This window comes from Gossypium hirsutum, chromosome D13 (genome assembly GCF_007990345.1).
Source record: "Gossypium hirsutum isolate 1008001.06 chromosome D13, Gossypium_hirsutum_v2.1, whole genome shotgun sequence".
NCBI lineage: Eukaryota > Viridiplantae > Streptophyta > Magnoliopsida > Malvales > Malvaceae > Gossypium > Gossypium hirsutum.
The window spans coordinates 42801604-42813376 of NC_053449.1; the positions used below are offsets into that span (position 1 = coordinate 42801604).

The 11773-nt window shown below is 35.3% G+C and overlaps 1 protein-coding gene across 1 annotated transcript; it reads left to right on the plus strand.

Annotated features, from left to right (window-relative positions):
- Positions 1 to 694: 694 nt before the first annotated feature.
- LOC107920766 (pentatricopeptide repeat-containing protein At3g13880) lies at positions 695 to 8477 on the plus strand. Its single transcript, XM_016850613.2, has 2 exons — positions 695 to 2556; positions 3011 to 8477. Exons 1-2 carry the CDS (start codon positions 863 to 865, stop codon positions 3372 to 3374), a joined length of 2058 nt encoding a protein of 685 aa, XP_016706102.2. The 5' UTR covers positions 695 to 862; the 3' UTR covers positions 3375 to 8477.
- The last annotated feature ends 3296 nt before the right edge of the window (positions 8478 to 11773 follow it).

The following is an 11773-nucleotide window of genomic DNA, read 5'->3' on the forward strand; positions in this document are numbered from 1 at the left end:
TATCTATATTTATATTACATTTTTTTTACATTTTTACAGATATTTTGTTAAATTCAGGTTTATTACAACATCATTTTTTAGTCATATGACTACCAAGTGAGTAGTTTTTATTTAAAAATTGACATTAACAAATTTGACAAAAAAATTAACAATGGCAATAATTGAATTTGATTTTTAAATTTAAAAAGTAAAGGGACTAAATTCTTGAAAATAAAAGTACTGTGACTAAATTACAAATTTGTGAAGAGTACATAGACTTAAGACATATTTTAACCTTTATGCTACAAAACATTTATTATTAATATATTTATAATTATAATAAATATTTATTATTAAAATATTAATATTGAATATTTTCAATAATTTGTGAAGAATATTATTAAAATTTATTATTAAAATAAAATTAAAATATTAAATAATTTACTAAAATAATAAATTATATTAATAAAGTATTATATGACTAAATATAAATAATTAAATATGTATGTTTAATAATATTTTAAACATTTTTAAAAATAAAAATAAAATTTATTATGAATATAATAATATTAAACTGGATCAATTTTACAGAAAAAATAACTTATTTTAAATTAAATGTAAGCCACATTTTTCGTTAGTTAAACTGTTTTATATGAAATAAAAACATAAATATTTTAAAAAACAATTTACTAAAATCTTTTACACCTAAACAATCACTTAATGAAGCGACTGCCTGTATCTGTGACATTTACTTCCCTCCTCAATAAAGTCACGTCTTCCTCTCCCTTCTTCATCAGATCATCAGAAGATTTGGGTGTATGGTATATGATGTTATTTACCTATTTGCCTCGTCTTTTAACTGCACCTTGAATGTTTAGAGACCATGTTACTTGAAAAAACCAAGCTCCTTGGCTTACCTAAGCCCCTTGTTTTCCACCAATTTTATCAATCATGTTACATGCATCTATCTTTCGATTCTGTTACCTACACTAAACTCGTTCAGCACTCCACCAAATCTAGTTGTCTGCTCCACGGAAAACTTGCCCATACCCATATAATCAAGTCTGCTTTCAACCCATGCCTTTTTTTGCTAAACAATCTTTTAAATATGTACTCCAAAGCCGGTGAAATGGATGTAGCTCACCGATTGTTCGACAAAATGTCCAAACCAAATCTTGTTTCATATAATTCTTTGATCTCTGGATATACCCAGATGGGTGCTTTTGATAAAGCCTTGCAAGTGTTTGTCGAAGCTAGAAAAGCATGTCTAAAACTTGATAAATTCACTTATGCTGGTGCTTTAAATGTTTGCGCTCAAACTGGGGATCTCAAGCTAGGGAAGTTAATTCATGGATTGATTTTAGTAAGTGGATTGATTGAGAAAGCATTTTTGACCAACTCCTTAATCGATATGTATTGCAAATGTGAATGTGTTGATCAGGCAAGGTTTTTGTTTGAGGATTCCCAGGAGTTGGATGAGATTTCATGGAATACATTGATTGCAGGTTATGTCCGTCTGAATAAAAAGGAAGAGATATTGAAACTATTAATAAGCATGCATCGAAATGGCTTGGAGTTGAATACTTATACCATGGGAAGTGTCTTAAAGGCTTGTTGTACAAACACTGATGTAGGGATAATGTGTGGGAAAATGCTTCATGGTTGTATAATGAAACTTGGGTTTGATATTGATATTGTTGTTGGGACGGCATTGCTCGATATGTATGCAAAAAATGGAGAACTAAATAGTGCAATTAAAACTTTTAAAAGCATGCCAAACCGCAATATTGTCATGTATAATGCCATGATATCTGGAATTATGGAAACAGAAAACATTAGCAAGGAATGTACAAATGAAGCCTGCAGACTTTTCTTTGAAGTACAAAGACAAGGATTGAAGCCCTCAAAATTTACATTCTCAAGCATGCTTAAAGCTTGTATTGCGGTTGAAGATTTTGTCTATGGCAAACAAATTCATGCTCAAATATGCAAGTATAACTTGCAGTCTGATGAGTTCATAGTAACTGCACTTATTGAACTGTATTCCTTAATGGGATCAACTGAAGACGGTTTGAAATGTTTTATATCAACTCCCAGGCGAGATATTGTCTTGTGGACATCCATGATCGCTGGCTATATTCAGAATGGGCAATTTGAAAGTGCATTGAGTCTCTTTTATGAACTGATGGCATGTGGAGGAAGACCAGATGAATTCACTATCTCAAACATTTTGAGTGCTTGTGCGGATCTAGCAACTGCAAGATTGGGTGAGCAGGTTCACGGACATGTTGTGAGAAGTGGCTTTGGGAGCTTCAGAATTGTTCAAAACTCACAGATTTGCATGTATGCAAAGTGTGGTGACCTAAACTCAGCTGATCTGATCTTTAGAGAGACAGAGAATCCAGATGTGGTTTCTTGGTCAGCGATGATCTGTAGTTGCGCACAACATGGATGTGCTAAGGATGCTTTAAACCTCTTTGGGTTGATGAAGGAACATGGGATCAGGCCTAATCATATTACTTATGTAGGGGTTTTATCTGCTTGCAGTTATGGAGGGCTTGTCGAAGAAGGATTAAAGTATGTCAATGTAGCCCTTCATCCTATCATTTCTAAGTTCATTTGTAGGTTTGATGTATATGCATGAGGATGTGTGGGGTCATAGTGACAGGTTTCATCCAGAAATTTCAAGACTGAATCACCTGTAATTTTACATGCTACCCAATTTTTTTGCGATGGGAAATTGTCAGTATATGGAACATAATGATAAACTAACTTTAGTAAGCTGGGGACTTGATTTAGCATATATAAAATAGCACTTTGTTTTAGGCAGATATTATAGTACTTGTAAATACATGCACTGGTTTTGATGTCTCAACTTCCTCTTTTTCTTTTGTTATTGAACTGCTGTATTTCTCCCATAAGCATTCTGTTTTCCTATGCCATTCTCTTTAGGAGCTTCTGTGCAAACAGGTTTTTTTTTTGCTTTTATTCATAATAACTATGTGATTTACCTTTTGAGTTTCTACTGCAGATACTTTGAAAGCATGAAGGATGATGGCGTTGAAGCCAGCATAGAGCATTATTGCTGTGTTGTTGACCTCTTCAGTCGTGCTGGAAGGCTAGCAGAGGCTGAAAACTTCATACTCGCCTCAGGTTTCAAGAATAATCCTATTATGTGGCGAGCATTGTTGAGTTCTTGCAGGGTTTATAAGGACACAGTAGCTGGGAAACGTGCTGCAATGAAAGTAATTGAGCTTGAACCCCAAGATTCTTCATCTTATGTTCTTCTTCACAACATCTATGCTGATGCTGCTTTAGAACCATTGGCTGCAAGGATCAGAGAACTGATGCAACAGCGAGGGGTCAGGAAGGAGCCTGGTCTGAGTTGGATTTAGGTTGGAAACATAGTTCATTTCTTTTTGTGGTTGATATATCTCACCCTACAAGTCAAGTAATCTAGCGAGGTTGGAAGAAATTTTGGAGAAGAAAAGGGAATTTAGTTATGTTAATGAGAGGACCGCTTCTAACTCAACTGAAACAAAACCCAAATGGGAGCTCAGTTATGAACTATCAGAGTTTGAACCAGCAATTACTTTTGGACGTACTGGCTATAAAAATTGATCTTCTGTTAGGTGATGACATAATTGAAGCCCTGCCCTGATTGCCATTTGCCACAGAACAACTGAAGCTCTTGTCAAAGGTGGGAAAGGCAGAAATAATTCCCAGAGATCCGTTTCTATCTGTCATTCCAAGAAGATGATTCTTCTTATAGAGATTGATAACAGTTGGGTGTGAGTGTTGTGTTAGAGTAGTAACTAAAGTAGGTTGTTATAACTAAGTACGGTTACTGTTAGTTTACAGTTAGTTTGTTAAACGGTTACGGTTACGTACGTATGGCTATAAATGCATGAGGTTTCTGCATGCATTAATAAGAGAAGAATTTCCTTATTTCTTGATTGGTTTATCTGTTTAACATGGTATCAGAGGTATGATTTTTACCTGAAAATCTGCTGTGCAAAATGGCTTGCAGTTCTGTTGATGGTATTATCGACAGTAGGCTGTTTTCTACAAAGAAGATTAGCATTCTTCTTGATGATAGCAACTACTTGCTTTGGAGACAACAGGTACTCTTGGCAGTCAAGACGCATAAACTTCAACGTTTCTTGGACGAACAAGATCCTCCCACCCAGTTTCTTACTGATGAAAATGGTGGTTGTTGTGAGAATCCAGATTTTGTTCACTTTGAGCAACAGGATAGTGCGCTTGCATCATGGCTGTTATCTTCTATTAGTTCATCTGTTTTGCCTCATTTGATTGGCATGGATACAAGTGCAAAGATTTGGAAGGCACTTGTCACCTTGTATGGCAGCAAAACTACTTCCAAGTTGATGTTTTATCGTCGGACCTTGCATTCTCAGCGCAAGGGTGAGCTGAGTATGAAAGACTTCTTGGTCAAGATTAAAGGCTGTTGTGATCATCTTGCAAGTTATGGTAAGATTATCAGTGAGCATGAGCACATCACTGCGATTTTAAATGGTCTTTCACCTGACTATGAGTCTATCATTACAATTGTTACATCAAGTCAAGTGCCTTACACCGTTCAAGGGGTTACATCCATGCTTCTTGATGCTGAAGCTCGACAACAGCTCGTGAATATTGAAATATCGAGTTCCGCTAATATGGTATCTCATCAATCATCTGACTCTACAGGGTCTAGTGGTTCGATTCCTTCCTATAACTCATCATCTACGAGTCGGGGGCGTGGGCATGGCCGTTCTCACTCAAAAATCCAATGTCAGTTGTGTGGAAAGATCGGTCATCTGGTTGACCGCTGCTATCATAGGTTTGATTCATCTTACAAAAGTAACAACTATAGGCCCCCCCCACAAACAAATGTCTGTATGGTTGGATCCAGTACTTGGTTCTCTCCTTCTCAGCCTCAATGGAGTCCACCAGGTTGGTGTTTTCCCACTCATTCATCATCTGTTTGGACTAATCCATTTGTTGGTAGTCCTTCGCAACAGGTTCCTGTACAAACCCCATCTCAGGCATACATAGCAACACCTGAAACAGTAGCCGATAATTCTTGGTATCCGGATTCAGGTGCCACACATCATTTGACGAATTCGGCTAGTTCCATTGGTGATAGTGAACCCTTCAAAGGACCAGGTAAGGTATTTGTTGGAAATGGTTCAGCTTTACCTGTTGTGTCTACTGGACAGTTGTCGTTATCTACTCAATCTCGACCTCTATACATGCGTTCATTGCTACTCGTCCCTGGAATTACTAAGAATCTCTTATCTGTCTCCAAGTTTGCTAAAGACAATCAGGTCATGTTTGAATTTTTCCCTAATCAGTGCCAGGTGCGTGATTTGAAGATAAGGGAGGTTTTGCTTCATGGCTCTGTTCATCAAGGGTTGTACAGACTTCATGTTAATTTATCTGCTGGGGCGCATGTGGCTTCTAAGTCTGCTCAGTGTTTCACGTCTAGTGTCAGACTTCCTCTTAGTATTTGGCACTATCGATTAGGACATCCCTGTCGTTCAAAGCTTACTAAAGCACTTATACGATGTATTGTTCAGTTTTCTGATAGCAATAAATTTGTTGATTGTACTGCTTGTCATCTTGGTAAGGAATGCAAGCTTCCATTTTCAAAATCATCTGCTACATATACATCGCCTCTACAGCTAGTTGTGGCTGATGTTTGAGGACCAGCTCCGATTGTCTCTAATGGGTTTCGATATTATGTGGCCTTTACTGATGCCTATTCTCGGTATACTTGGCTTTATTTTTTGAAGAACAAATCTGATGTCTTCAATGTGTTCCCACAGTTTCATCGCCAAGTTGAAAGAACACTTGGTACAAAGCTCAAGTCTTTACAAACAGATGGGGGAGGGGAGTTTCAGGCATTGAAGTGTTATTTAAACCAACAAGGCATCATGCATCGTCTTACTTGTCCATACACGTCAGCTCAGAATGGCCTTGTTGAGCGTAAACATCGACAGATTGTTGAATCAGGGCTTTCCATGTTAGCTCATGCTTCAATGCCCTTGCTATTTTGGAATGAAGCTTTCTGCAGTGCTGTGTTCTTGATCAACAGGTTACCCTCTCATCCATTGGGTGATACATCACCATATGAAAAATTATTTCAAACAAAGCCTGACTACTCCTACCTTAAAGTTTTTGGCTGTTTATGCTTTCCCAACCTTAGGCCATTTACCAAGTCAAAACTACAATTTCGGTCAACACCATGTGTTTTTCTTGGTTACTCACCTTACTATAAAGGTTATAAATGTAGAGATTCCAGTGGTAAAGTCTATGTCACCCGTCATGTCACCTTCAATGAAAATGTTTTTCCATACAACACTTCTTTTCCAGCAACTACATCACCTACTACACCTACTCCACATGTCAGTGCTAAGCTTTTAGTTCTACCTACTTCCCATGAACCGTGTCCAAGTACCCTACCTACACTTCCACCTATTACCACATCTACTTCTACTACACCTGTCCTGTCACAATCAATATCCACCCCAGATACTTTCACCCATAATGTCCCACATAGTCAACCTACTACATCCACATCACCTATGTCAACTTCCCAACAACAGGTTACTTCTTTACAACCTGCGTCTATGACATCGTTACCTCAACAACCAGTACATTCACTTCCACATCTACCTATTAACATCCATAAAATGGTAACCAGAAGCAAAGCTGGGATTTTCAAGCCGAAAGCATACCTTAGCATGACAGATTCTTCATCCAGCGATGATCCTCCTGACATTCATACAGCAATGACATTTGAGTGTTGGCAGAAAGCAGTTTACAGTGAATTACAAGCTTTGACTCGCAATAATACATGGACCCTGTGTTCTCTCCCAGAAAATCGAAGAGCAGTAGGGTGCAAATAGTTGTTTAAAGTTAAAAGAAAGTCTGATGGATCCATTGACAGATACAAGGCTCGGTTAGTCGCAAAAGGTTTTTCTCAACATGCAAGGTTTGACTTTCATAATACGTATAGTCCGGTAGTGCGAGCTTCTACCATTCGCACTGTTCTTTCACTTGCGGTTATGCAGAGGTGGTCTATACGACAAGTTGATATAAACAATGCGTTTCTTAATGGCGAGCTCACTGAAGAAATCTATATGGAACAGCCTCCTGGTTTTGAAGTTCCTGGTGTTGCTGGTCAAAAGTTGGTCTGCAAGCTAAACAAAGCTCTGTATGGGCTGAGACAAGCTCCCGTGCCTGGTTTCAGACTCTTAAGGAGTATCTCGTGACGTAACTCGGTTTTCTTGGATCCAAAGCTTATTCTTCTTTGTTCATACGGGTGTCTGAATCTGAAGGAAAGCATCTCTTACTTATGGTTTACGTCGATGACATTGTGATCACTGGCAGTCATGAACAAGATATAGAAGATGTTGTTCATCATCTTCATGGAAAGTTTGCTCTTAAGGACATGGGAGAACTTAGTTTCTTCTTGGGAATAAAGGTTCAACGCACATCCCAGGGATTGATTCTAAGCCAGAAGAAATATGTTACAGACCTCCTCGAGAAAACTAAAATGCATGGAGCAGCAGCAACACCAATGCCTATGGTAAGCATTCCCAAGCTAGTGGCCTCAGATGGTAGCCCGCCTTTCTCTGATGTGCACCTGTACAGAAGTGTTGTCGGTATGCTATAGTATGTGTGTATTACCCGACCCGATTTATCATTTTGTACCAACAAACTTGGTCAGTACTTGAGTGCTCCAAGCGAAACTCATTGGAAAGCACTCAAACGAGTCTTACGATATTTAGCAGGCACCATGGAACATGGACTTTGTCTTACAGCGGGACCACGAGAACTGGTGGTTTATTCTGATGCTGACTGGGCCTCATCTGTTGAAGATCGTCGGTCTACATCTGGGTATGTGGTATATCTTGGTCCAAACCCGGTGACCTGGTGTTCAAAGAAACAGACAGTAGTGTCTCGGTCATCTGCTAAAGCAGAATATCGCAGCTTGGCTAACTGCGTGTCTGAGCTACTATGGATCAAACAGTTGCTGAATGAAGTTAAAATGCCAATGACCAAGGTGCCAATCATCTGGTGCGACAATTCCTCCACAGTGTCGGTTTCTGAGAATCCCACACATCACACCAAGATGAAGCATGTTGAAATAGACCATCACTTTGTTCGTGAGAAGATTCTTGCTGGTTGCCTACAAGTTAATTTTGTTCCTTCAACTGAACAAATTGCAGATGTCCTCACAAAACCAATCACACCGAAGCAGTTTTCAAACTTCAGACGTGCTCTTAGAGTTTTAACGACAAAAGAATTTTGTAACTCAAAAGACAAACAAGCAGAGGGAATGTTAGAGTAGTAACTAAAGTAGGTTGTTATAACTAAGTATGATTACTGTTAGTTTACAGTTAGTTTGTTAAATGGTTACGGTTACGTACGTATGGTTATAAATGCATGAGGTTTCTGCATGCATTAATAAGAGAAGAATTTCCTTATTTCTTGATTGGTTTATCTGTTTAACATGTTGGACATGGGTATGCATTAGACACGGCTATATCCTATTTTTTTCAAGTCTTTTCATGTATTTGGAGGGTCCTTGGAAGGCAATATCCTGCTACCCATGTCCAGATACGTGTCTGACATGGGTGTTGGATACAGGTACTTCAAGAAAAATGAAGTCCAAGCATAATAGCACAGAGCTCTGCCTAAGAGAAGCCACTTTTAAATGCAAAGTGAGCGAAAATGGAGGTATGCATCCAACCTCAAAATTTTAGTTTTCTGTATGGAAATACATAATTCTTGAGAAAGTTATAGCTGCTTCTTATCAGTTTCTAAATAGGGAGATTACACTTGTTAAGGACTTTTTTTTTTTGAGAAACCACAAGATGCAGTACACCAAATGTGATTGGTAACAGATACTCTCATTTTTAGAATCTCTTGTTAGGCTGACAAATTTAGCTGAAGGTAGGAAACCAATTTAGCTGAAGGGATGGGGATGATGTGGAGTTATAGTTTCATACAATCTATTCTCTTAAAAAGTTGACTTAAAATGAATTTAAATATTTTCATCAAAACCAAGATAAGTTTGATATATTTTGGGCTCTAATATTCAATAGAAGTAGAGTTTTAGGAGAAGCATTATAAATATCCCTGTTGATCAATAAAATTCAGAGTTTTCTTGCTTCTTCTTTCATAATATGTTATCAACATAATATTTTATTTCTTTTCCACTATTTTTAAACACATCCTATCCTTTTTTGAGGCAAAAGAAAAAAAACTCTGAAAAAAAAAAAATCTTCCATCACCCACACCAAAGGTTAAACCTGCAACCCTTCAAAATTAAGCCAAACCACTCGACTACTTAAACTATTTGTATATTATATATGAAAAATACTATAAAAGTCATTCAAATTTGGTCATTTGGAGGCAAGAAAAACAATATTGGTGTCGCCAAAAGAATTCAAACTTGAGAAGGTTTTGAACCACTCAACTATTAACAAGTTTTTGTTGTATAATGTCAATAGCTTTATAAAACTAATCATCGCTGCAGAAAAGAAAGAGTCAAAACTGCCGGAAAAAGACTCGAAATTGTGCAAAGATTTGAAGGAAATTTTTATTTAATGTTTAATATTGAGATTATTATTATTTTATTTTATGATTAATTATGATTACCTTGTTTTATTTCTATGTTGTCTAGGATGTTGAAAGATTTTATCTTAGAATGAATCTTTGTTTTTATTATTGATCTTTGATTTATTACGGGTAAAGTTTAATTTTGGTAAGGAATTTTTATATTTCAACCATTTTTTTAATTGTAATATGCTAACTACTATTTTTTATTTTATATTTTGATGGTATTTGAATTTTTTCTTGTCTAGGTTATTATTTTTGTGTAAAAGACATAATTGTTAGATATATTTGCTACTTACATGATATATATATTCACAACTTATTTTTGTACAATAAAATTCTCTTTGCTTGATTTATTCAATTTTTTTTATATTTGAATTATGATTAGCTTGGGTATTAATTGAAATTATTAAGTATTTTTCGTGTGCTTTATTAATGAATAAAACGATTACGATCTCTTTGGTTGATCATTGATTTATTTATTTGATTTTAAATAATTTATGTTATCTGAACGGTATTTATATGTATGTATTGTAAGGCAATATTCTATCTCTAAATTGGTTTCTTACCTTTAGCTAAATTTGTGGAGTTACTGAATTATAGAGATTTTCATAAATTGAAATAGTTTGGAGTGGGTGCTTCTGGATGAAACATTGAGAAATTATATATTTGTGATATTATCATGAATTATGTGATTAATTATAATTTATCTTTATGATTAGATAAAGAAAGATATGATCATCAGAATATGATAATTTTATCTAAAGTTTGTTATGTTTGGACGCACTTGAAGTTGCAAGTTTTTAAAATTGTGAGTATAACTCTACAAGATTCAAGATAAGTTCACAAATAAATTTACGTGAGAATATAACTAATGATAACCTGTTAGAGATATTCTTTTTAACTTTTCGTACTTTGGATATGCTCCAGCAGTAGCAATATCGTGAAAAAGATTAATATATATTTTGAATGTATACTTGTGGTAAAATAAAGTAACAAGCTATTCAATGGCAAATAACAAAGCCCGTCCCACTAGATCCACTTCATTCCTTGAAGTGAATACAATAATATATATAATAAATTAGAAAGACGTAATCGTGAATGTGGATATAATAAGTTGAACTATAAAAAAAAGTCAAAGGGGATGGTCATAATAATTTTTCTCATCATCAAAAGTGAAAAAATTAAGATAAGCAAAATGAAGAACAAGAATTCTCAAGAGAACCATTTAAGGAGTGAAGATATCTTATGTTATCGATATGGTGTGAAAGGTCATTGGTCGTGTACTTGTAGTACGCCTAAACATTTAGTTGAGCTCTATCAAATTTCCATCAAACAGTAGAGAGACAAAGTGAAGATTAATAAAAATGATATTGAATCAAATTTGGCATATCAGATTGATGATTGTGACAAATATAACTAATAAAGGGATATTGACATTATCTTTATGATGTTGAGCATTTTAAATACTAGATGATAATATTTAGGATTTCTTTAATCCATATTGAAGAATTTATTGCTAGAATTTATTGTTTTGATATTCATTACTAAATTTCAAGTCTATGATTTGATTTTGATATTTATATGCAATCTTATGGTCAATTTACTTAGGATTGTATGTATTTTGTTAAAAACGAAATTTCTAGTATGAGTTGCACCCTTTTTGTGAATTGTGGCACTTATTACTTGATTCTTAGATATCTTACTAGTAATATCTTTCTTGCCACCAGAAGAGCAAATGCATTGTTATCCGAAGAAATAAAGCGATAATTAATACACAATGTTCTAGTCAGTCTCAAATAAATTATTTTTAAAAAAAAGGATATACGTTGTAATAGATATCATATTGAGACTTTGGATGATGAGATGATTAATTAAGTCTATTATATTCGGTAAGAATTTTGTATTGAAAAACTATCATTTTTTTCCTCTAGTTGGTACTATATATATGTTAGTTTGTTTAAATCACATGAGATGGTAAATTTGAAGTTTACATTAGTATCGTTTAATCATATCATAGTAAGCCAAAAGTTTACTAGTCCAAATACACTAATTAGTTGGCATGATCGGTTAGACCATTTCGATCAATAATGATGCGACAAAATGAGAATTTACATGGAAATTTATTGAAGAACCTAAAGATTCTTTATTTTAAAGACTT

Coding starts and splice junctions, on each gene's coding strand:
- LOC107920766 (XM_016850613.2), top strand. CDS start 863: ATGTTACTTGAAAAAACCAAGCTCCTTGGCTTACCTAAGCCCCTTGTT. Junction 2,557..3,010: donor CTTGTCGAAGAAGGATTAAA/GTATGTCAATGT, acceptor TTTCTACTGCAG/ATACTTTGAAAGCATGAAGG.